General features: G+C 41.2%; 1 protein-coding gene across 1 annotated transcript in view; it reads left to right on the forward strand.

The window, feature by feature from the left end:
• Positions 1-24281, forward strand: part of LOC310704403 (dermatan-sulfate epimerase) — a 145652-nt gene that overhangs the window by 81833 nt on the left and 39538 nt on the right. Inside the window, exons 9-12 of the mRNA XM_083497780.1 lie at positions 8340-8458; positions 9329-9487; positions 13117-13285; positions 17820-17915. Of these exons, the coding sequence (XP_083353906.1) occupies positions 8340-8458; positions 9329-9487; positions 13117-13285; positions 17820-17915 (543 nt within the window). The remainder of the gene's footprint in view (positions 1-8339; positions 8459-9328; positions 9488-13116; positions 13286-17819; positions 17916-24281) is intronic.

Below are 24281 nucleotides of genomic sequence, written 5' to 3' on the forward strand. Positions count from 1 at the left end.
GTGGGCCGGACTATATGGGGGGGGAAGAGAACGAATTCCTATGCCCCACAAATAACCCAGAGATGCATTTCAAATAAAAGGACACATTCTACTCATGCAAAAACATGCTGATTCCCAGACCGCCCATGGGCCGAATTAAGAAGACGATTGGGCCTCATCTGGCCCAAGGGCCTTAGTTTGCCTACCCCAGCACTAGAGAGTGCCCTGGTCACCTCAGATATCTTGACATGAGAGGGCTGTGAGGGAACCAAGCTGATTGGGGTAAGAGTGGTGGGTGAAAAAATGTGACAGCATTGGGCTTGGACAGGAGTGATGTCACTGTTGAGCCTGGCAACAAGGGCAACACTGATAGGCCAGGGAGGAGTGAGAAGCAGCCACAGCATCACAGAAGCAAATGAGTTGCAGGTGCAGGAATCAATGGGTAGAGTCAGGGCTCCGGAGGGAAGTTGGCTCCTCGGCACAACCCATTGAGCCCCCTGGGAAAGCTGGGAGAGGGACAAATGAAGGCAATTAGGACATTTCCAGTAGCAGGCTGGGCTTTTTCTAGCCACCAGCATATTCCCAGGATTTGCAAGGCTGAGAAGCATCTGCAAGGGAGTATGTTGTGGAGAAAGTGTAGAGGGTGTGTAGGGAACTGAGCTTGCTGATAAAGCCCCTTTTCCATTTTTCTGGTCTCTGTTCTAGTTCTTTTCTTTTCAGAGGTTGAGGAATTTACTCTCATCATTTGCCAGCCTTCCATATTCTATTGCACAATGGACTCTTTTTAGCTTCATTTTGTTCCAGCTTATTTTTATTTTGCTATTTATTTAGTTATTAATTTTTTATACTGCCCTTCATCCGAGGATCACAGGGCTGTTTAAAATATGAAAACACAAACATACATAACATAGTAACAAACAAAAACAATAACCCTTCTCACACACACACAGTTTAAAAGACCATAAATTTTTTGATGTTAAAAAGCAATCTTGAAGATGTAAGTTCCTATGCTTAGTAACAAATAATTGGTTTTTAAAATTAGAAGCCATATAATTCTGGTGGACTATTGTTTGTCAACCTCCAAAGTAATAAGGAAAACTGACCTCTGGGTGGGTCACTGAGTAGATCTGTAGAACTTGAAAAGGCAGCTGCTTTATATTTTTGTATTATATTCAGGGCCTAAGATCCCCATTCAGAAATCTAAACACCGAAAGTACTGGGCAAAGCTTCCACCGTAAAGACACAGGGAACCTGTCCATCTGCTCTGCTTTGATATTAAATTCTGCATTTGGCATTAAAGCGATATGGAAGCTATGCAAAATCCATTTCAAAGGAAACCAGTGCTGCTTCCTCCAGAGAGTAGACAGACATAATATTCCTTTTGTTGAGGGTTGAAAAGGTTTTCAGTGCATCCGGCCAAATGCACCTAAAATAAATGTTCCACTGCGGAAATAATGGACTTCCCAGTTGAAGATGCTGCACTATCAAATATCCATTTTAATAAATTTCAGGATTTGTTTAGAAATCAGATTACGTTAGTGTTAGTAACAAAGTGTACTGTGTTAATGAATGAATGTGAACTCTTCAGCAGCTCCAATTCTAGTGCCACATACACCTAACACTTTCAAACCTTTTAGTACCCTAGGGCAACCTAATTATATCTATATCTATCTATCTATTTATCTATCATCTATCTATCTCTCTATCTCTATTGAACGGGAAATCAGATCAGGGCTCTGTGGAAAGCAGTTTATTCCTTTCCCCCATGCCATAAGCCCAATTAAAAAAAATTCTTTCCAGAACTGCTATTTGCTATTGAAGGAAATTACTAATAGGGCCATGGGAAATAGCAGGCTTGGGGGATGCAATTTTTGTATGGTCATAAGAACATAGCATGAGGAGAGTTTACCCACCCACCCACACACACACTTGCACTGCAGTCTTGATACTTGATTCCCATGCCTGCTGTTTTGCCTTTGTTTTGTTTTCAATACACTTTAAATGTATCCATGCATTTAGCATAATGTATCACTTGCCCCAAATATATACATAGAGCAAACCTAGGTTTATTGCTCTCTCGTATGTGATACGATCCTTAGCAAATCCTTGGTGTGTGTGTCTGCACGCAGAATAGTTACGTGACTGGGAAGGTAGCTAATGACATCATCTACTTCCTACCAAAGTGGTTGGCAATGGGAATGTTGTGTCAAAATGAACAGATTTAGTAGTATGCTGAAAAATATGCTAAAGATTTGCCCGTCAGACCAAACTGCTTATTATAGAAGTACGGCAGGAAATGAGTATTTATGATGTTGTTGTTGTTGTTTTTAAAAACCCTAATGGATATGGAAAATATTGTATGTGAGGTGATAGTGAGGACACATTCTTTCACTAAAAAAAAAATTAAAAATTATGAGGAAAAAATTTAATAGCATTTGGGAACTACTTTTTTTTGAAAGAAGCAAGTCTTCCCCCCTGCTTTCCTTATTGCAGTTTACTGTAAATATTAGATGATGTGTCATAGTTCCTAAAACACAATTACATCATTTTTACAGCTAGTAGTGGGATTTGTGAAACGGGACTTGGAGCAATTAATGAGAGAACTAAAAATGAAGGGTTTTGCATACTACATTCCTTGCAGATTCAAGCTTGGCAGCAACTGCCAAAAAGCTTCCTTTAGACATAGTTTCCATGCAGCTATGCATGCTGGTTTTCATTAAAAGCTTCACTGTTCATTTGTGTGTTCTTTTTAAAAAAGAAGCTCAGGTTGTTGGGTTGTTTTTTTTACTAGGGTTAGTCCTTAAAATAAACTGTTTTTCACAGGAAACACATTCTGCTTTTTATTACCATTAATATCAAGTCAGTTATTTTAAGCATGTTATAATTAGTTCTAAGACTTTCTGGTGATTAATGTAACCCATAAGACAGAGAGAGCATCATATTTCGGCAATGATCTAAGTATAGGGATTAGGAAAGGTTAAACTGTTGCCTATAACTCACAGTGGTTGTCTTCTATACTAGTCTACTGAGGAACAACGCCGAACTGATTTTGACTGAACCCACAGTTAACCTGTAGTGTGTAGACTGACTATATACTAAAGGCTAGATCCGTGCTCCTGTGTTGGACTGGTTTAGTGTGGTTTGTGAGCTGCTAAAGAATTAATAATAATTATAATAATAATAGTTCAGACTAAAATAAGTTTGTAAAATGTGAGAAAGAATTCATTCTGCAAAGCAAGGTAGCTAAATTTTTAATCTGTTGAGTGATATTCATACCATTGGTTTGGATCCAGGCTTAATAATGCTTAGAGTAGACCCACTGGACTCATGATTCAACCCTTATTCTAGATCAGGCATCCCCAGCTGTTTTGGGACTACAACTCCAATAATAATAATAATAATAATAATAATAATAATAATAATAATAATAATAATAATAATAATTTATTATTTATACCCCGCCCATCTGGCTGGGCTTCCCCAGCCACTCTGGGCGGCTTCCAAAAAAATATTAAAATACTATAATACATCAAACATTAAAAACTTCCCTAAGCAGGGCTGCCTTCGGATGTCAGAATGGGTTATCCTAGCTAACAGGACTAGTGGTCAGGGATGATGGGAATTGTAGTCCCCAAACATCTGGAGAGCCGAGTTTGGGGTTGCCTGTTCTAGATTCAACTGTCATATTCAATTAGTCATCCAAGCTATGTGAAAAGAGGAAGTTACTATTAAATCCATTCAGTTTCACATCTTCATTGACAGCCACACTTTGAGCTTCATTTCGGTATGGGATTTGGAACCTGTGGCCCTCCAGATACTGTTTGAATCCCAACTCTTATCAGCCCTATCCAGCACTGCCAATGGTCAGGGATGATGTGAATTGTTGTCTAGTCTGGAAGGCCACAAGGTTCTACAACCCTTGTTTTCACATTCATACATAGTGTTAACCATAGTTAAAGAAGGTAGACATTGTGTTAAGCATTGTGTCTGCACAGGGCCACAAAGTTTACACAAAATAGTTTTCTTTTTCTGCCTTTCTCCCCTGTGGATGCGCCCACGCAAAGTTGTCAGTGGTAGCTTTTTCCAGGTAGCAGCTTGTGCTCCTTTGTAGAAACTTGAGCTATTTCAGTTTTATGCCTCTGAAATCTACCTCATGTTTCCTAGACACTCTAGCAGGTGGTGCTTCATGGCATGTATTTGAACTGTGTGCTGCCCCCGCCCCTCAAATGCTACTTCCCTGTGTACCATGAGTTCTCTTAACCAGATGTCTGTTGTGGGCATGTGCATGTGCATTTGTTTACGTGTGGGTATGCATCTTTTTTTAAAAAAGTTTTTATTCTTTCAAAATACAAGTTTTTCAACATACTAGACTTGCACAAAATACTGGTGAGGAGGAGGAAGAATTATATTATATTATATTATATTATATTATATTATATTATATTATATTATATTATAGGGCTGAAATATATTGCTGTATTTCTTTGGGCATAAATTTAGTGCTTTTACGTCCTGTTGATTTCACTTGGAAATGTTCCTCTTCCACCAGGCCTTTGGCTGATTAATATTCTACAGCCTTTTAAATGTGTCTGTGGGAAGGGGAGGTTATTGTTTTGCTGTATCGTTTCATTTTATTTATTTTCATGTTTTTCCTGTATTTTATAATGTGAACCACACTGAGATGTTATGATGAAGGGTGGTATATAAATCTAATAAATAAAATAAAAACTAAAAAACTAAAATAATAATAATAATAATTTATTATTTGTACCCCGCCCATCTGGCTGGGCTTCCCCAGCCACTCTGGGCGGCTTCCAACAAAGATTAAAATACATTAAAATGTCACACACTAAAAACTTCCCTGAACAGGGCTGCCTTCAGATGTCTTCTAAATGTCAGGTAGTTGTTTATTTCTTTGACATCTGATGGGAGGGCATTCCACAGGGCAGGTGCCACTACCAAGAAGGCCCTCTGCCTAGTTCCCTGTAGCTTTGCTTCTCGCAGTGAGGGAACCACTAGAAGGTCCTCAGTGCTGGACTTCAGTGTCCGGGCAGAACGATGCGGGTAGAGGCACTCCTTCAGGTATACTGTCCCAAGGCCATTTAGGGCTTTAAAGGTCAGCACCAACACTTTGAATTGTGCTTGGAAATGTACTGGGAGCCAATGTAGGTCTTTCTGGACCAGTGTTATGTGTTCTCAGTGGCCGCTCCCAGTCACCAGTCTAGCTGCCGCATTCTGGATTAGTTGTAGTTTCCAGGTCACCTTCAAAGGTAGTCCCATGTAGAGCACATTGCAGTAGTCCAAGCAAAAGATAACTAGAGCATGCACCACTCTGGTGAGACAGTCCGTGGGCAGGTAGGGTCTCAGCCTGCATACCAGATTGGAGCTGGTAGACAGCTGCCCTGGATACAGAATTGACCTGCGCCTTCATGGACAGCTGTGAGTCCAAAATGACTCCCAGGCTGCACACCTGGTCCTTCAGGGGCACAGTTACCTCATTCAGGACCAGCGAGTCCTCTACACCAGCCCACCCCCTGTCCCCCGCAAGAACAGTACTTCTGTTTTGTCAGGATTCAACCTCAGTCCATTAGCCTCAATCCATTAGCCACCATCCAGAAGAAGAAAAGAAGAAGAAGAAGAAGAAGAAGAAGGTGTATCTGCAGGCCAGAAAACATAAAGGCTGTTATGCGTGTGCATGCAGGTATTAGTTTACCTGTACATGAACATCTTTAATTCTCTTTTTGAAATATAAGTTTTTTGTCTACAAGATTTGCACATAAGATCAGTCAAAAGTTTCTAGTGCCAGTATTCTAAAAGTCCTAGGTCGTATAGAAACTAATGAATATAACTGCGGGCTTTTACAGATAGTCACTGTGATTTGGCATGGGCAGAAGGACAAATCAGCATTTTTAGGAATTGTTTTATTATAAAACCTTTGAAGAAACTGCATATAATAACATTTTGTTTTTATGGACATGCCATCCTTTTGAAATATGAGGTTTATCTGTCTGCTCTGCTATCTTGAAGCGAGTGTTTGGCAGCCCTTTTCAACAAAATAACAATAGCAAGGCAACAATTGTCTTTCTTATTAACTTTGTTGAACTTTGTTGTTTCCTACAACAAAGTGTTTTAAAATAGAATTATATTAATAGAACAAAGAAGAACCATCAGAAGGAACCAATGCTTTTGAACCAAACTAAGAAATAAACCAAGAAATGATGAGTTAAGAATAACACAACTTTCTTTGTCCGTATTGCTGATGATTTGCTAATGTGAAAAAGCACAAAAGGAAAAGAGTCTTTCTGCATTAATAAAAGACAATAAAACATCTGTTCTAACTTTGAATTTCCTTTCTTTTTGTCCAAGTTATGAAACATCTCAAATAAATATTTTGTCTACAAGTAATCTTTTATCATTAAAAAAAATGCTACTGTGTAAATGAATTCTTAGTTGAACCCACTTTTGGCCACTCTTGTGAAAGCATTAACACAGACCACATGTTGGAAACCTGGCATGCCCCTGAAGAGAATTGAAACCATTTCATTTTTTCTTCCTTGTACACAGTGTAAATGTGTACATAGCAGAACATGTGAAAGTGCTTGTGAAGCAGATTGTTAAGACAAGAAGGGAGATCATCTACCTATTGCCTGGTGGAATGGATTCTGTGCCAGGGTATGCTTTGTGTGAATAAGAACTTGATAGTGCATTCCTACATATGTATATGCAGAAATTGCTCCCAGTTAATTCATTGAGACTTACTTCTAGGCAAGTGTGTATACGATTGCAGCCTGAATTTGTGCTTTTAGTTTAGCATTTGTATTGCTAAGCCAGAAGCATAGGAAGTAGTCTGACAAAAGCAGAAACACGTGATTCCCCACCTAGAGTACAACTGTGCAGTTTATAGAACCTGCACAGATCCCTCATCTGCCAAATAGTTTCAAACCCCTGTTATTCTTGGCTCCATATCTGACACATCTCAGGCCTGTTCTATGGATGTGCTCTTGGGAGAGCATCTACCTACAGACTTATATTGTAAGATACACAATACGAAAATGAGACTGCCACTCGCAGCAAGTTGCAGCTTGCAGCATTGTTACCTGAAAAAATAAAGTGTTTGGAAGCATTGTTAACACGAATGGTTTCTAGTCTTGTTTTGTATTCGTGTGTATCTGTTAGCTCCACAAAGTGGGCTACCTTAAAATTTTGTCATTATAATGAGCAGATAGCATCTGAGTGATAATTCTCTATTAATGCATTGTTTAAACCTGGTGCCCTTTGGGGTGAGCTGTGTGAAGCTGCAGCATAGAGGAAGAAGGGCCCTTATTGTCCTAGTAGGCCGCTACTTGATTCTTCCCCTCCAGCCAATCTTTTAGTTCCTCCTGACGTGGCTCCATGGGTCTCTCTCCATAGCTGTGTCTGTCTGTTAGTCTGCACATCTGCCCTCCAGGCTCTCTGACTGCCCTGCTGCCTTCCCATTCTGCCCTTCTCTTTATCCCCCCCCCATCTTGTCAGTCCTTTCCCTCTAGTCCATTTTGCCACTGCTTTGACTAACTGGACATGAACCTGCTACGACTTACCGAGTCCTTCCATTGCTCCAACCTGGCAATAGTCCCAGTCGTGCTATTGGCTTTCATCATTTTCTCTTCACGTGTGCACTTGCTGTAACCCAGTACTAACCTCTTGCATGATGTTTTGTAAAGGACAAAATACAAATAACTACCATGTAGAGTTTATCCTCTTTAAAGAAAGAAAGAAAGAAAGAAAGAAAGAAAGAAAGAAAGAAAGAAGACTGCTGGTTCCTTCACTGACCAATCTTCATGTAACATCACAAGCTTCTTGGAAGCTTTTTGGAAAATGCCATCATACAGCAGCCCTTATTTTGTTTTCAGTGAAGAATTTTTTAAAAGGCAATGGCTCAAGCAGAATGAAGGGTCTCTCTGAGATAAATTGCACAATCAGTCAAGTTGTTGAGGTTGTTGGCAGTGGCGGGGCTACCTGCTCTGACACCGGGAGTGGCGCGTGTCGGAGGGGTGTCCAGCAAGCGGTGCATGTCCCAGGGTGTGAGTGGCGAGTATCCCAGGGTGTGCGGCAAGTGCCAAGTGTTCCGGGGGGCGAGGGCGGCCACAGTGTCACCCTCCCAGGATGACACCTGGGGTGGCCCGCTCCCCTTGCCCCCACCTTCCTCCACCAATGGTTGTTGGGAAACAATGAGGAAAGGCATTGTGTTGGTTACGATGTAGAAATCACTCAGTAACAGTCCCAAAGCTATGCCTGGTCAACGTTTGTAGCAGTTCTTCCAGAAGAGTGGTTGGTTTCATTGTGTCTTTGCTAAAATGGGTAAATTTGCTTTGTTCCTTCAGAGAATGACGAGGAACAAGAGGCCCTCTTATCCTTAGACAAACCTGGCTGGTACTCCCAAGGTAATGCAACCCATTTGTATGAGTTGCTGAAGAAGATGACTGGCAAACTAGAACCAAAGGTATTTAGAAAAACGAAGATTAAGTAAAATAACAGGCCATCATTTTGTGCAGCTGCTTTCTCAACATCAGCCTGAATTCAGTGTATTAGTGCAACTGATCAACTTTTTAGAGGCAGCAGAGTTGATAACTTACAACAGTGGTAGCAGTATAATATATGAATTGGTCAGGAGCAGGAGACAAAAAGAAAGTTTTACCATACATCTTGACTCTGCCATAGATTATCAGGCTTTATTATAAATATTAATGCTTACTAGCAATTCATCAATATTTGTGGCCAGGTAAAAAACAACCCAGAGATATGTGTGACATTCAACTTAAATAACCTTTGAAAAAAGCTTGCTTTTTTCCCTTATGAGTGAAACTGGGGAATGTTTTATATCAAACCTTTAAACTTTGGTGGGCCAAAGAAAATTGCCTTTCAGACTGCATGCTGACCATCAGCAAGATTAGCTGGTAGCATGATATGATAATTAACAGTGTTTGTTCTTTATTCTATATTTTTCTTGGATTTTAACTGCATAATCTCTACAAAGCCCACCTGGGCACATAAAGAGGAAAACCTGGGATTGATGTGACTCGTTTTTCCAATAAAAGTTCACATATAAGCTTCCTTTATCCTAATTTAGTGACTAATTTCCCTCTGCCTGATGCTCCAAAAATGCCAGTAGCCATTGCCAAACTCTCCTGTCCCATGTAGAAGCCACCTCATAACAATCTACTGTAGTTTTGGGGTGGGAATGGGAGGAGGGTGGAGAGAAATATCTATTGCACTTCAGTGCCTTTTATTTGGCTGTTTTGGAACTCTTCTGTGCTTCATTGTGCCTTTTCACTGCATGCAGAATGCAACTGTCTTGCTACTTCCCTTTCAGGTTGTTTACTTTGGGGACAGCATGCACTCAGATATTTTCTCAGCCCATCACTATAGTAACTGGGAGACTGTCCTCATCTTAGAGGAGCTTCAAGGGGACCCTGCTATGGTGCCTGCAGAGACAGAGTCCGAACCCTTAGAGAAGAAAGGAAAGTATGAGGTAAGAATGCTAAATATCCAGGTTCCATGTAATCCCAGCCTCACCTATATTAAATTCAAAACATCATAACTTTATGATCTGTGCATGCATTCAGATATAAGTACAGCAGAATTCTGTGACAATACTACACTTAGGTAGGTAGCTGTGTTGGTCTTACGCAGTCGAAATAATTTTATTTTATTTTTTTTAAAAATAGCCTAGTAGCACCTTAGAGACCAACTAAGTTTGTTCCACGAGCTTTCGAAAGCTCATACCTAGAACAAACTTAGTTGGTCTCTAAGGTGCTACTAGACTTTTTATTTTATTTTTTTTAGTGCTAAACTTCTTATCTAGAAATACTTTGAAGGCTAAATAAGCACTAATCAGAATAATAGAATTGTAGATTTGGGACCTCAAAGATCACCTAGTTCAACCCCCTGCAATGCACGAATCTTTTGCCCAACATGGGGATCGAAACCATGACCCAGTACATACGCCCCTATACAGTGGTACCTCGGGTTAAGTACTTAATTTGTCCCAGAGGTCCGTACTTAACCTGAAACTGTTCTTAACCTGAAGCACCACTTTAGCTAATGGGGCCTCCTGCTGCCACCGTGCCACCGGAGCACAATTTCTATTCTCATCCTGAAGCAAAGTTCTTAACCTGAAGCACTATTTCTGGGTTAGCGGAGTCTGTAACCTGAAGCGTATGTAACCTGAAGCGTATGTAACCCAAGGTACCCCTGTATAGTGTCAGTAAAATTCAAAGGAAAATATTTAAAAAAGTTTTTATGTTGTTGACATGTTGCAAGAATTTAATGATTTAAGGTACAGAGGGCATGAATAAGGAGACAGTGTGGTTCCTACTCATCCATTAATTTTACTGAATGGCCTTGAGTAAACATCTTTTCCCTTGACCTTGGTTCTTCATCTATAAGTTTGGGATAATTACGTATCTCATCTTATGTTAGAATAAACAAAATAAAAGATTATGAAGCTCTTGATACACTGAGAGTGCTACTAAATTGTGATTGATGGTAATAATAGTACTACTATTAATAATAATAACACTATTTGCCTTTTGTGTCATGCAGGTTTTCTTTGTTTTTGAATAGCGTAGAATAGCACATCAAAGTCAGAAGAGGGAGGAAATGTGTTCAAACGGCAGTTTCCTTCCTGTGTTTGGCAAAGCCAGGGAAAAAGACAAACACACCCTTTAAGAAAGAAATTTATTCCCCAGCTCTACACTGCAACAGAAACCCCACAAAAATCAAAATAAGAGGCTCTTCATGTAGGTCAGGCTGCTAACACTTTTTAAAAACCGCACGTGTATTCATATTTTCAGAATGCTCAGAACAAATGTTACCACCAGGGAGAGGGGTTTTCTCCTGTGCCTTCATGACGGTGTTGGTAGTTGCTTCTAACCAAACAAAGGGAGGGGTGGCAGTTTTAGGAATCCTGCATGTGCTCCAAGGGAATTAGTTCGGTGTCCATTTCCTGGATTCTGCACTCTAATCTCTGTCCTGCATGGTCTGTCCTTAAAGACCTTTAGTTCAGCCAGGCAGCTTCTGTAATTACCCCAGAGGCTTGTGTTGAATTCCTATATCTACCACCAGTGACAGCAAGCAAGCAGAGGAGAAGCCAATTGGGTTGATCAAAGGGTTCTGAGCTGAGTGGGGCTAGGATAGGTCAGGGGTGTTAGTTCATTATACTCCTTTTCACAGGAGAGCAGCCCATAACAGTTACATCCCTGCAACGGAATATACCAATTAGTAAGACCAATTAGCAAAGGGATTTCCTTTTCTCTCCTATACACAGTTTTGGGGTTATTTTAAAATTATCCCAATCAACCTCCCCTGTTTAATCTTAAGTGAGGGAAGTACAAAAATCAGCCAGTGGAAGTGTCAGGCAGAAACAGCTGGCGTCGCATTTGATTATGATGCTCCCAATTTTCATTTACTTAAAATATTAATATCTCGCCTTTCAGAGTAACTTACTTTGAGGCAGCTTCTAATGAAATATAGACATACAACTGAAACTCTAATAACCAGTCATTAATAAGACAAGAAATAAACCACTAAAATGTAACCAAATGCAACAACAAAAGCAGACCAGTAATTACACACCCACACATATTTTTAGAAGAAAGCCACCCCACCCCCCAAAAGTGAAATTTTGGTCTTTACAGATACATGCAGTGTGATGGTCTGGCAGAATCCAGTTTGCAAATAGCTCCAAAGCTGTGGGGGTTCTGCGGGGGGGGGGGGGAGAGACCCTTTGCCTCATAGCCACAAATGCTGTTCGACTTTATGATATAGCCTGATCTGCCTGAAGCCTAAAATTTTATAACTGCCTCAGTACTCTCACTTTGATGTATATGACTAGACTCCCTGCACATATTTCTTCACTTCGCTCACAATTAGCTAACCTAGAATGATGTGGAGTAGATCAGTGTTTCCCAACCGGTGTGCCGCGGCACACTACTGTGCCGTGAGACACCGGCTGGTGTGCCGTGGGAGGGAGGCGGGCGAGTCGGGCGGCGAGAGGCGGCGGCGGCGGCGGCGAGGATCCGCGTCGAGCCGGGGGCGGCTCCGCGGTGGTGGTGCCGAGCGGCGGGGCAGCTCGCGCAAAAGGGAGGAGCGCGAGACAGCGGAGGAGGAGGAGGCCGGCATGTCCGGGCAGCAGCAGCAACAGCAGCAGCAGCAACTCCCGGCGACGGCTCCTCCTCCGCCCGCTATCGCCGCCGCCGCCTCAGCTGCCCTCGCTCTGCTGCCTCCTCCCACCCCGGCAAGGGGAAGGAAAAAAACGTTCACTTTTGTGCGTCCCCCCCCCCCGCGTGACGCTGCGCGCTGACGTCACGGGGCGGGGCTTTAATGGTGGTGTGCCGCGAGATTTTTTTCCGGTAAGCAGGTGTGCCGTTGCCCAAAAACGTTTGGGAAACACTGGAGTAGATTAACTACTGTCTGGAAGGTCCAGTGAGGGCTGCGGTAAGTTCCATGTGTGCAGGAACTTCTCTTCTACAGAAAAAACTCTGACCATGGAACCCTTTCCATTATAGAAGGGAACAGAAAGCTCTCCTACTTGGAGGGTGTAGGTGGTGCGAAGCCGTATCAGTAATCATTTTACAGGAACTACTGGTTCAAATACATTCTGCGAGCTTTCAGTTTCCAAGGTGGGGAACCCTGTTCAACTTGAAAGCCGCATTTTCACGGCAACTTTTCAAGAGTCACATGCTGGTGGTGAGCAGAGCCAGAGGCAAAAATGGGTGGAAAAATAGGTGTGAATCTTACCTTTGTCCAAAATGCTACACACTAGCCATGCAAGAGTCAGGGGTTTCCACACGCCCACACCTGCAAGCTTGGGGATTTAGACAAAACAAAGTAAATCATCCCCATGGTGATTTCTTTTCTTTTAAATTTCCTTGGGTGTTCGGAGAACCAAAGAATTACTACCATGAGGATTTATTAGTTGCATCGCATTCATTTAGCCCAAGGGCTTTTGCCTTTGTAATCTGTAGCATTTCTTGTAGCTTCTGCACCAAATTTAGCAACCACTTCATTTCAGAACGATTTTATACAGAAATTCCATGCATGTATGCATTAGAGCACATGTGGGACTTGTATTTATATCCATGTTTGTTTATGTTTCAGGGACACCATCCAAAAGCTCTTCCTTCTGTTTCTAAACAGTGGGGTTCTTTCTTTGTGGATACCATTTCAGGAAAGGAAGGTACAGAGGAAACTTTAGTAACTACGTGGTCCTGCAAATGTGTTAGTGCTTACAGCACCATCACAATCCCAAGTATTGAAGCAATAGCAGGTAAGAATGAATAATCTTGAGAGTTATTTCCAATACTTAAAGGTAAAGGTACCCCTGACCATTAAGTCCAGTTGTGGACGACTCTGGAGTTGTGTGCTCATCTTGCTCCATAGGCCGAGGGAGCCGGCGTTTGTCCGCAGACAGTTTCTGGGTCATGTGGCCAGCATGACTAAGCTGCTTCTGGCGAACCACAGCAGTGCACGGAAACACCGCTTACCTTCCTGCCAGAGTGATACCTATTTATCTACTTGCACTTGACGTACTTTCGAACTGCTAGGTTGGCAGGAGCTGGGACCGAGCAATGGAGTACAATGGGGGAGCTCACCCCATTGCAGGGATTCAAACCACCGACCTTCTGACTGGCAAGCCCTAGGCTTTGTGGTTTAGACCACAGCGCCAGTTCCTGCTATAGTATAGAACAGGGGTCAGCAACCCGCGGCTCCGGAGCCGCATGTGGCTCTTTTACACCTTTGCCGCGGCTCCGGGGCGGATACTAGTGAGGGGAGGAGGCGCATTGTGTGCCTCGACACTCCCCACTGTTTTAAATTTCGCAATGGTTTTGCGGCTCCCAGTTTTTTTTCCTTCGGTCCAAGTGGCACTTTTTGTCTTAAAGGTTGCAGACCCTTGGTATAGAACAACAATGATTCTTTCCCCTTTTGAAGAAGAGCTTATAAAAACATAGGGTGTAGATAAGGTCTTTTTCATTTTTAAAAAAATGTTAAAGTGACTTCCAAAAGGAAGGACCACCAGCAGTAGAAAACAAAAACATTTTATTTTAATTTACCCCACTTCCAACACAAATTAGAGCTGTTTGCATTCATCTCCTGTAGCTTAGATGATATCCCATCTTTTGGGAGTCTTCTTCTTTTTCCTGTGCAATAAAATCAAATCCAGGATAAGACTTCTTAAGTTTAGAAATCAAATTTTGTTCAAACCTAGAAACATAATAAGTCCTGGTTCTCTTCATGATAACTTACCAAACAATCCTGACCATGCTTACTCAGAAGTAGCACTGCAATCTAAGCCCCCTTTCTGCTGGGCACAACTACATAAGAGTAGCCCTGTTGAATCAGCTGAGTGGCCCATCTAGTCACAGTGGCCACCCAAGGAACTTCTGCCAAGGCCCCAAACTGAACCCCTATGTTGCTGTTCCAGCTTGTAAGAAATAGATTGTGAAGAGATGCTGGTTCAAGAGCTGCCAAAAGAGGAACTGCCCCCAAGACACACGAGCTCTTTACCCTGCTAGTTTTATTTGCAAACAGCCTCCAAGCTGTTGATGTTGTTTAACTTAGAGAAATGTGCAAAGCATTTTGATGTTCAGTAAGCACAAGAGGCTGGAGCTGGGCCCCCTTCTGTCTACTGACACTGACAAACTTGCAAACCATTAAAACAGATTAATATCGCAAGCTGTTCTGTCAAAATTGAATACCCAGAAACAAAACGGTGGTTAGTCAGACATTCAAGGAAGTAACTCATCAGATAATTATAATCTAATCCAAATGGAAGAGATAACCCAGAAATGTAAATCCTTTATGAGCTGTACTTGGAGCTCCATAGAATATTAAGACCAAGTAATCTCTCTAATCTCCTCAAATAAGAAGGGTTTCTTCGCAAATAATTGTAGCCAAAGACAAAAGCATATTATCCCCAGACAAATGCTGTCTCAGGTTGACCAATGATAACAAAATATATGTTTTCATTCTGATTACCTGGTACTCTGTCTCTTGAGAAATGGAAGATAAAAAGTAAACTAAGAATGCAATTTTCTTTTATTTTCCACATGTAAAATTTTAAAAAGTTTTATATTGTTTATGATCTAAACATCAGTTTCACAGGTAAGATACAATTTGGGAGAATACTTAAAAGTTGTTTTGAAACAAGCAGTAGTGGCTATAACAGTCTCTGAATGCTGAAGGGAGTCAAAGCTCCTTGCCCTTTTCTGAGCTCCTTGTGCCCTTTCTTCTCCCCACATAGCATTACAGTTGGTGCATCCCAAGTTAGGAACCTCAGCTGCCCTTCCCCAGTGAAATGTCAAGAACTTTAAAGCTTGGTTGATATCCGTGACCAATGGAAGTACTATATAGGTGTTCAGGAGCAGGCAGGTGGCTATTCTCAGGATAGGGAACACCCTTACCTGAGAGGCGCTTGCCTGCCAAAAGAGACAGGACATTTTTCCATTTTAATTTCTTTTAATTTAATTTAACTTACTCTTAAAATGCAATTCATTAATTTCTCTTAATTTAATTTGTAATTTAAATCTTTACAGTACAGTGGTACCTCAGGTTAAGTACTTAATTTGTTCCGGAGGTCCGAACTTAACCTGAAACTGTTCTTAGCCTGAAGCACCTCTTTAGCTAATGGGGCCTCCTGCTGCTGCCGCGCCGCTGGAGCCCAATTTCTGTTCTCATCCTGAAGCAAAGTTCTTAGCCTGAAGCACTATTTCTGGGTTAGCGGAGTCTGTAACCTGAAGCGTATGTAACCTGAGGTACCACTGTACTTCTTTTCATTATCCGTATCCTGCCATTAAAGATTCTTATAAGACACCTCACAAAAAGAATAACAAACAATAAAGATAGAAAATTAAAACACACCAACATTGTGCTCATCATATGCTGGATTTTATCTGCAGGTTGCAACATTCTAAACTCCCCCCCCCCATGTTTTATTTGTAAGCCACCCTTATAGCCGTGACTAAATGTTTTAAATAAAACAAATATCCAGTGTTACCATGTGGGACTGACTTCCTGGATGGTGGACTCATCCTTGACAACAGTGGCTTGCAGTGGAAGTGTATTCCCCCAAGCCACTTTCCAGAAAAAACAGATCTTAGCTGTGGCATTCAAATTGCCAAATGACTCCCCAAGTTCAGGCAAGTTCTGCCAAATGACTCTCCAAGTTCATTATGATCAGAAAAAAGACATCAGAAAAATGTTAATTTGATCAGTATTTTCTTTCAGCAGTGAGTTTCTAGTGTTGGGTCTTCCAAAGACAAGATCGGACGTCTTCCCTGTCATAACAAAATTTAAGCGCTAGAATTTGCAATAATAGAACAGCTTTTCTCACCTTTTCTCTAAACTAAAAAGCCCAGTTCTGGCCCCTTGATCGTATAGGTGAAATCATGATAGTATGCCCTATCATGCACACTTGCTCACACTGAATTGTTCTTACCATTTACTGCCCATTCTCCCAGTTTGGAGAGGTCCTTTTGGAGCCCTTTGCCTTGAAGGTGAGCATACAGTCACCCTTGAAAGTGGTTGAGTGCAGCCCACATGTTGGGGGATCAGTGGTTATTTGCAAGCAGCAAACTTTAGTCCAGTGGGGAATGTAATACTGATTTAAGTGTAACCAGTCAATGAAAGAAAAGGTATATGGGCTAAACACAGGCAACATTAAAAGAGATTGTGCAGGGAAGGGGGGTGATAATGAACTATTGAGCCCCATCAGTGGAAGCTCTGTAAAAGGGCTTCCATTTAAACAACAGGGCTTGCTCTATCCCACAAAATGCTTTCATGGGCGGAACAAATGCCCTAACATGATGTTGAAATCCTCCCTAAATATTTATCTCCCCATATTGGATAGATTCCTATCCAGAGTACAAAACCTTATGACAGAAGAAGTGAAACCTATGAATGTATGGCATTCAATAAATCATATTCCTATGAAGTTAGCTTGGAATCAGAGAGTGAAATACCTAACTTTATGCAATTAGTGTGATATGTAGCCTTTCTTGCAAGAATGCAAGGTACCTTTAATGTGTTGACATTAGTTATCTAAAGGAGAATTTTATGCCATGGTAAGCATCCCTTTAGGTATACAGTTACAATAGGGTTTGTATGTAATCACATTTGAAATCTGTCCCTGTCTAACATTCCAGAAGGTGCTCCCTAGACACTGTTTAAGAGCACATTACAAAAGCACTTTAAAAACTTTCCCACAGTATCAACCTAACCAATAACAGCATTTTTATCTTTGTACATGGTTCCCACCCCCACCCCTATTTCCAGAGTGTTGATCTTGTTGCACCAATACCAACAAAGAGTCTAGTGCTCAAAATACTTTGCACATTATTGCTTTTCCATATGGTCATTAAAATAAAGAGATTACAAAGCCACAATTACAAAATGCATCATATTGCTCTTACTTTTATTCACATTAAATGGTGGATTCAAAATAGACTTTTTCTCTCTTTTTTGCTTTGAAATGCTAGCATGTATAGTTTTTTATTATTGTTGAACGTTTACATGCTTTACAAAGGAGAAAATAGGTTTATTTATACAAGTTTCACACGTGAAAACCTTTTCTTTTAAACAATGTTTGGCATTCGTGGAGGATAAGCCAACGACCATTATCATACTCAAGCATATGAACTCTATATGCCATATATGTAATCATATGATGAAATTCTTGCAATAATAAGCACACAGATGAAGAGCTTAAAGAAGAAAAATACTGCTCTTCCTAGCTTAAAAGAGATTTCTTAGATGCGATGTAAGCTGCATACCTGATCAAGAAATGGTCTGTTTGTTTCTTGCAGATTTACCACTGGATTATAGATTCACCAGATTTTCTTCAAATACCTCAATAACTGCTGGTTACTATCCTAAACCTCCAAGATCATTATTATCAAGTGGTGAGCTAATGGCAACCAAATAAATAATATGTAAGGAAAAGAAAATCCAGATGCCTTTATATAGTGTTAATGAATATGTCAGATGCTAATGGAGAAGCTTACCAATGAAATCTGAACAATACAGTTTTAAAAACCCCAAACAGATCCAAAAAGAAATTAACTGTTTTCTGTTCGCCATAATAGATGAGCAATGAGTGTGGGTCTATAATGTTTTCTAATTTTTCCTGTTGAGAATTTGCTGCCGTCTTTTCAGTTCATGATGCGATAATAAACACTTTGACACTTCCATCCATCACAGTTCTTTTCATACATACAAATCATATAGGTCCTTTCCCATGGTACAGGAGCATGCACTCGCCCTCAGCCATGCACACACCTTCTGTAGCAATATGAGACACAAGAAAGCTCTGTGCATATGCGGACCTTGAATGAAGGTCCAACTAGGAGGCTAACTACTCAGAAAAGGAAGGAATGTGTATGAATAAGGCTGTTATACGTAGGATTCAAGGATCATGGTAGGGAGGGTACACAGCCGCTCCTCCACAATGGGGAGGGACTCTGATTCCTGGTAATAACTGCCCATAATTTCACAATCTAAATAAGCTTCAGTGCTTTAATTTTTGGTCCCATTAATTTAAATCAGAGTTATTTTCTACTTCCACATTTTTGTAAGCCACAAGGACTGGTGTACATCACCTCTTTGTGCACTTCCCCCCTAATATGACCACTCGGTCCTTGTCATAGAAAGGAACCAGTATTATTCTTTAGAAGATCTGGTGGTGAATAACAATTCATAACAAAGGGCAGTAGACTGAACGGGGTCCTGAGTTTGTCAAACTGGGCCAGTTCCTAATATTGCAAGCAGACAAAATTCCTAATAGAACTATCCTGTGCCTCATCTATGAAGAAGTCAACCTCACATAAGGTCAGTTGGGCTTACTCCCAGGTCAGTGGGTATAGAATTGACTTATTTGGTAGTAAGCCCATGAGCTCAGTACAGCTGTTATGAGCAAGAATGCATAGGATTGGGCAGTTAGGAATTTTCTTAGAAAATCTGATACTGTGCAAGCAATTGTTTGCCTGTGGGGGTGTCCTTAAATGCCAGGACTGCTACACTTTTGATCACCTGTTGTTTTCCCCAGCCCGAGGACTGGAAGTAGTTCCATATTGACTCAAAGGACATAGACGCAGATTGCAAGTTTGTTAGTACGCTGTTTTGTCAGCCAAAGAAACCATGATATGCCAGATTGCAAGCAGCCTGTTGTGGACTAGTTCACCTTTGGAAAGGATAATCTGCTGTAATAATCTGTAATAATAAATCCAAGGATCTGGTTGTATAAACTTGAAATAATAACTTCTAAAATCTTCCCATGTGCTTTGGCAATGCTCATCTGTATGAAGTTCAGAATAAAGTTTATTTATTCCTGAGAAGCTCTGCATTCTATTACAAAAATTCTGTAGGAAAAAAGGAAGGTGAAGCACATATTCCTGAAAGCACAATAAAAAAATATTCAGTGATCATTAATCTTGCTGATTCATTACTGATGATTGTCCATTACTCAAAGGATACAAAATAAAGACTAAGATTCATAGCAACGGCTTGATTTCCTCCACTTTGAGATCCTGTTATGCTTAGATAGAAGTGGGTTGAGCCTTGGTGTGTGCTGAAGTCATTGACTTGAAATTACTTCACTGTGTCCAAGCCCACACTGTTTCTTGCATGCAAGCGTTTTATCAGATGTGCTGCCAGAAAGCCTTTCAAGGACAACAGTGGTCTAATTAAATGCCTGGTCTTCTGAACTAGGGTTGCTAGTCACAACCTGAAGAATGTGGGTGTAGCTTTAAATTCCCCCAGCATAGCAGGAGAAGAGGGAGCCACATCATCTGCTGGCCTGGCTCTTGTTCACCCACTCACTCACCTGCCATGTGGCAGGGCCAGATGTTACACCTGCTGCCTCAGCCCCCTGGTATGCTGCAGTTTCGAAGGTCAAGGGAGAAATCTCTGGATGGCAGTCTACCAAACCTAATCTGAACATCCATCGGTAGGTGTATGGGAAATGCACCCAGAAGACAAAATATCGAGGAGTTAGTGATTTGACATGAAGCCCTTCCTGCCTCTGTTCCTTCCCCCTCCCTCGCTCTTGTTAAGTTTTTTGATGTTGTGAGAACAGTCTTAGATGTCTTAGATGTTGTGAGAACGTTGGGAAGAGGTGAAGCCCCCCCTCCCCTGCTGCCTCATCAGTTGTAGAGGATAATGCTGGGTACCTTCTTTGATGTTGGACATTGAAGGTGAGGCATTGGGAGGGGGTGGCTAATGGATGACCCGCAAGTAAGCAGCCTTGAAGGCCCAACAGGCTATCTATAAAATTGGACGGTTTGGGCAGAGTTTCTTTGACGCTCGTGCTGATCAGCCGCAGGGCCGTGCAAACTGAGGCTACCTGGGAAAGTCGCTTCACCGCTTCTTGAGAGCTTCCAAGTGGTGGATTGAAGTGCTTGCTTGGTATGTATACATTGCTTGCTGTTTTAGAATAAAATATTTACTCTTCTCACTTACTTGTGTATTTTGTATTGCTTCTGAATCTCATTTTAAAAGAACCACCTTGCCTTTGGCAAGACAGTAGGTTGCACAACAAATGAAATTAGGTTTGTCACATTTTTGTTGTTTGCTCCATACATGGAAAATGCATCTTGTTGCCAATGTGGAAATGATGTGATAGGGAGGTCTGCACTTGTGCTGCTTGTAGCATCCCTGTTAAAAGTGTAGCACCACTGCCAGGAGAAAATGCAGCAGCAGCTTCGAAAGATAAGGCATGACATGGGAGATCATTAGCCAGATATCCTGATGTCTGCTGCTTCTTCGCCCGCCCGGGTCTGCTGCATCATGTGTAGTTTGTCCTTCATCCCACATCTCAACTCATCCTTCAGCATACTTTCAGGTCACGAAAATTAGTCTAAAGCTGGCACATCAACCTACTGCTTATCACACCAGACAAAAAAGGGCTTACTCCTCCTGAATAGATTTGGTGTAAAGAAATATACATTAGGCCTCTCCTGATTCAGTAGAATATAAGTAAATTTATAGCCTAATATCTTCCCTGGGTACAGAACCAGAAAGAATTTGCACATCATCATTCTGCTGTCTCTTAGCTCTTAGGTAGCCTTCTAATTACAGCAAAGTGTCATGGGGACACCTGTTCGTATAATTGAAATAAGACCTGAACTACCATCACATGACCAAGGAATTCAGAGGTGAAGTCTTCCATTATAAATTACTCAACCCTTGAGCCATTTACCTGCTGGTAATAAATTGCTCTTGTGAGTCAGTGGAACATCAGAATGCAGATGTCAGGTTTTAAGGGGCCACAGAGGTAAGACAGAAAAATCCATTTCACTGTGGGATTCTGTTTTATGTACTACAGTACTTATGGAGAAAAGAGTATACAAGAACAAAACAAAATTATTAAAAATGGAATAGGAAAACAAAAATTAACTCCCAGAAGTCCAACAGCCTCTGGTTTCCTCCTTGTGATACAAAACTTTGCTGTTATACAATGGTTAAAATATACCAGTTCCTAAGCAAGCTGTCCTAAGTACTAAAAAAAAGTCTGCTTATGGTATGCCTATAAAGTGGTACAAGTTACATGGAAATCTGGTCAGGATATTATGGGTGCCTCATAGCATTTCTTTAACAAATGCTCCAGTGCAAGACTACCAGGGTGGTTGTGAGACTTTCAAAAACCCGAACAGATGTTATTATGCACAGAGACAATCATCTGAAGCTCTGTCAGGGCTAGAACAAAAGCATTTTCAACAGAATCATGCTGAAGGTCTTCCTGCTGTTTCTAGTTGAAGTTCAAACCTAGGTCTCCCGACAAGTGAATTCCACATATTACATGTTGCTGGAGAGATGAAAACCAGGCTAACCACTTCTAAACATTTTCATGGTTTAGGTTGCCTGGTCAAATGAAAGGGTAGAACACCCAAAATGACCACGGCACAAATGGGATATAAAAGCCCACAATGGTGCTATAATAGATCATCTCATGCTTTTAAGCTGTATTAAGCTAGTCAGCCTTGCACACTTCAGAATTATGGTTTGTGGGGGGGAAGACTCCTTGGTCTGTTAGGGGAAAAGAAAAAGGGTTGTCTTCACAGAGATAGTTTGATGTCTTGAATCTGTATGTGAATATGTTTATCTGTATATGTGTATATTAAATATTCGGGCTGTGCAATTATCAAGGCAAAAGTTATCAAGGCAAAAGTTTTGTCTACAACAAAAGGCCAGACTTGAACAGCTCAAAGCATACTCTGCCAATTTTGTCTGCTGGTTAAAGAACAACTTCCATTATTAAGATTTCAATCCTGTACCCACCTCCCTCGGAGTAAGTCCTATTGAACTCAGTGGAATTTACTTCTGAGCAGGGAGAGGGGATAAATTCAAGTCAGTTCTCATTTAAACTCATTATATTAGTAAAGATTGCTTGGGGGGGGAATGTGTGTATTGGGGAAAGTTGCATGCAAAATTGTGTATACTAGGAGAAATTCACACTAAAATTCTAAGGAATGTGTGAGAGGGCTTTTTAAAAACTGCAAACTGATGTGGAAATGTGCAGAACAGAACTTAAGACTGGAAATATGAGAAACATAGAAAACTGAAACTGACATTCACTTATCCCTACTTTTGAGTATGCTGTTAATTTATTTATATATATATATATATATATATATATATATATATATATATATATCCGAGACAATTAATTTATTCTTCTCCCTGAGGTTGTTCAGTATATGTTGAATTCAAAGAAGAAGCAAGTGACACTGCAGACCCCAGACAAAAGGAGATCTTACAGTGATATATCTGAAGTTAAATAAGAGCCCCTAATTATAGTGAGTCTCTTCTCTTTCAAGACACTTCAGCCTTTTGACTGCTAAACAGATCAGGGACCAAAGTGAGTTATGTTATTTCAGAAGATATGTATATAAACAAAGCTCTGTGAGGAGCCACACCGTGTGTATATCTGTGTTCTAACAGAAGTTGCTGGCATGCCGTTTTGATGAGGAGCTCTTACAAACTAGTGTGCAGCTGCCACAGGAAATGCAATCTCATTGCGTCAAGTGAAGTGCTGATAGACACTGTACTACTTTTTAAAGCTTTCCTGCCCCTCTGGACCATCAACAGATTTCAAAACATTGTGGCCAAGAGTTCTATGTCACACCCCAGAGTTGTCTTTCTGAAATCTTAGAAAAACCCTTAGGGCCCCTCCAGACATCCTGTTTATGTTGCTTTCATGGTTATTTGTGCTCATGATGCTATCTATTGGGGCAGTCACATGTGATCTCACTTTCTATGCTGTTTGTCCCTGCAGAGGTTTGGGGGCACTTCTCCCATGCAAACCTTCCTGGCTGCCAGGGGCACCAACTTGAATAAAATAAGGGGGGCAGGTAAGTCCCACCCCGCATAATCACATGAGGTAGCGCTCACACACCATTTTAATGGCAATGCCCATGGTGACGGACAGCAGAATCAAACCAGAGTCTGGTGATGGAGTCCCTCTGAAATTCCTTCAGAGTGCTGGAGCCTCTCTCTGGTCGTGTACAGAATCAGCTAGCCACAGAGTGGGGAGGAACAGCACTTTGGGGGGAAGAATAAAAGGAGCAGTTTCTGAACGCGAGAGTTAGATAGGAGTTTGATTTGAGATGATAGGGCTGTGGTTCAGGTTATGAGATAGGGCTTGATTTAAGATGAGTGATAGGGTGTGCTTCAAATAGGTAAATGGTGCTTCTCCTGCAGATTGCTTCCCCTCTTGTGATGCCAGTTCCAAGCTGGAAAGAGGTTTAAACCAATGTTCCTTACCTCTTTCTCAGGATCTGTAGGAAACAGTTGCTTTGGGAGGATAGGTAAGAAGGTTAAGTGGGAGAACCAGCTTTAGGAATTGTCAGCTCTCTCCTGTCAGCATCTCTCAGCTTTCCAATAGCTAGCAGCCAAAATGAAAGGAGTATAAAAACACTGAATGTGAGATAGCAGGAAGTTGCCTTAGAACGTTTTTCCTATTTAGTACCATAGAATGAGAATCTCAGAGGAAACAATGCTTAAGTACACACTTTTATCCAGACTATCACAGGCAGCTGTTGAAACGTTATTCTTTCAGAATGGAGTTGGATCTTTTGCCAGAACTCCTTAACTGTTTTCACCTTCCTCCATTACTGAGCCTGCTGATGTGGCAGTTTACTCCTGCCTGTAAAATGTGCTGTGATATTTCGCTCCGACTGACTGACTGTTGGCCTCTGGCTTCGTTAGACTTTGTCGAGACAGAGCGGGAAAGGGGGTGGGAGAGAGAGAGAGCCAAAAAAAGAAGAAAAAAA

This window comes from Podarcis liolepis (genome assembly GCF_965112155.1).
Source record: "Podarcis liolepis genome assembly, chromosome: 3".
Classification (NCBI taxonomy): Eukaryota; Metazoa; Chordata; class Lepidosauria; order Squamata; family Lacertidae; genus Podarcis; species Podarcis liolepis.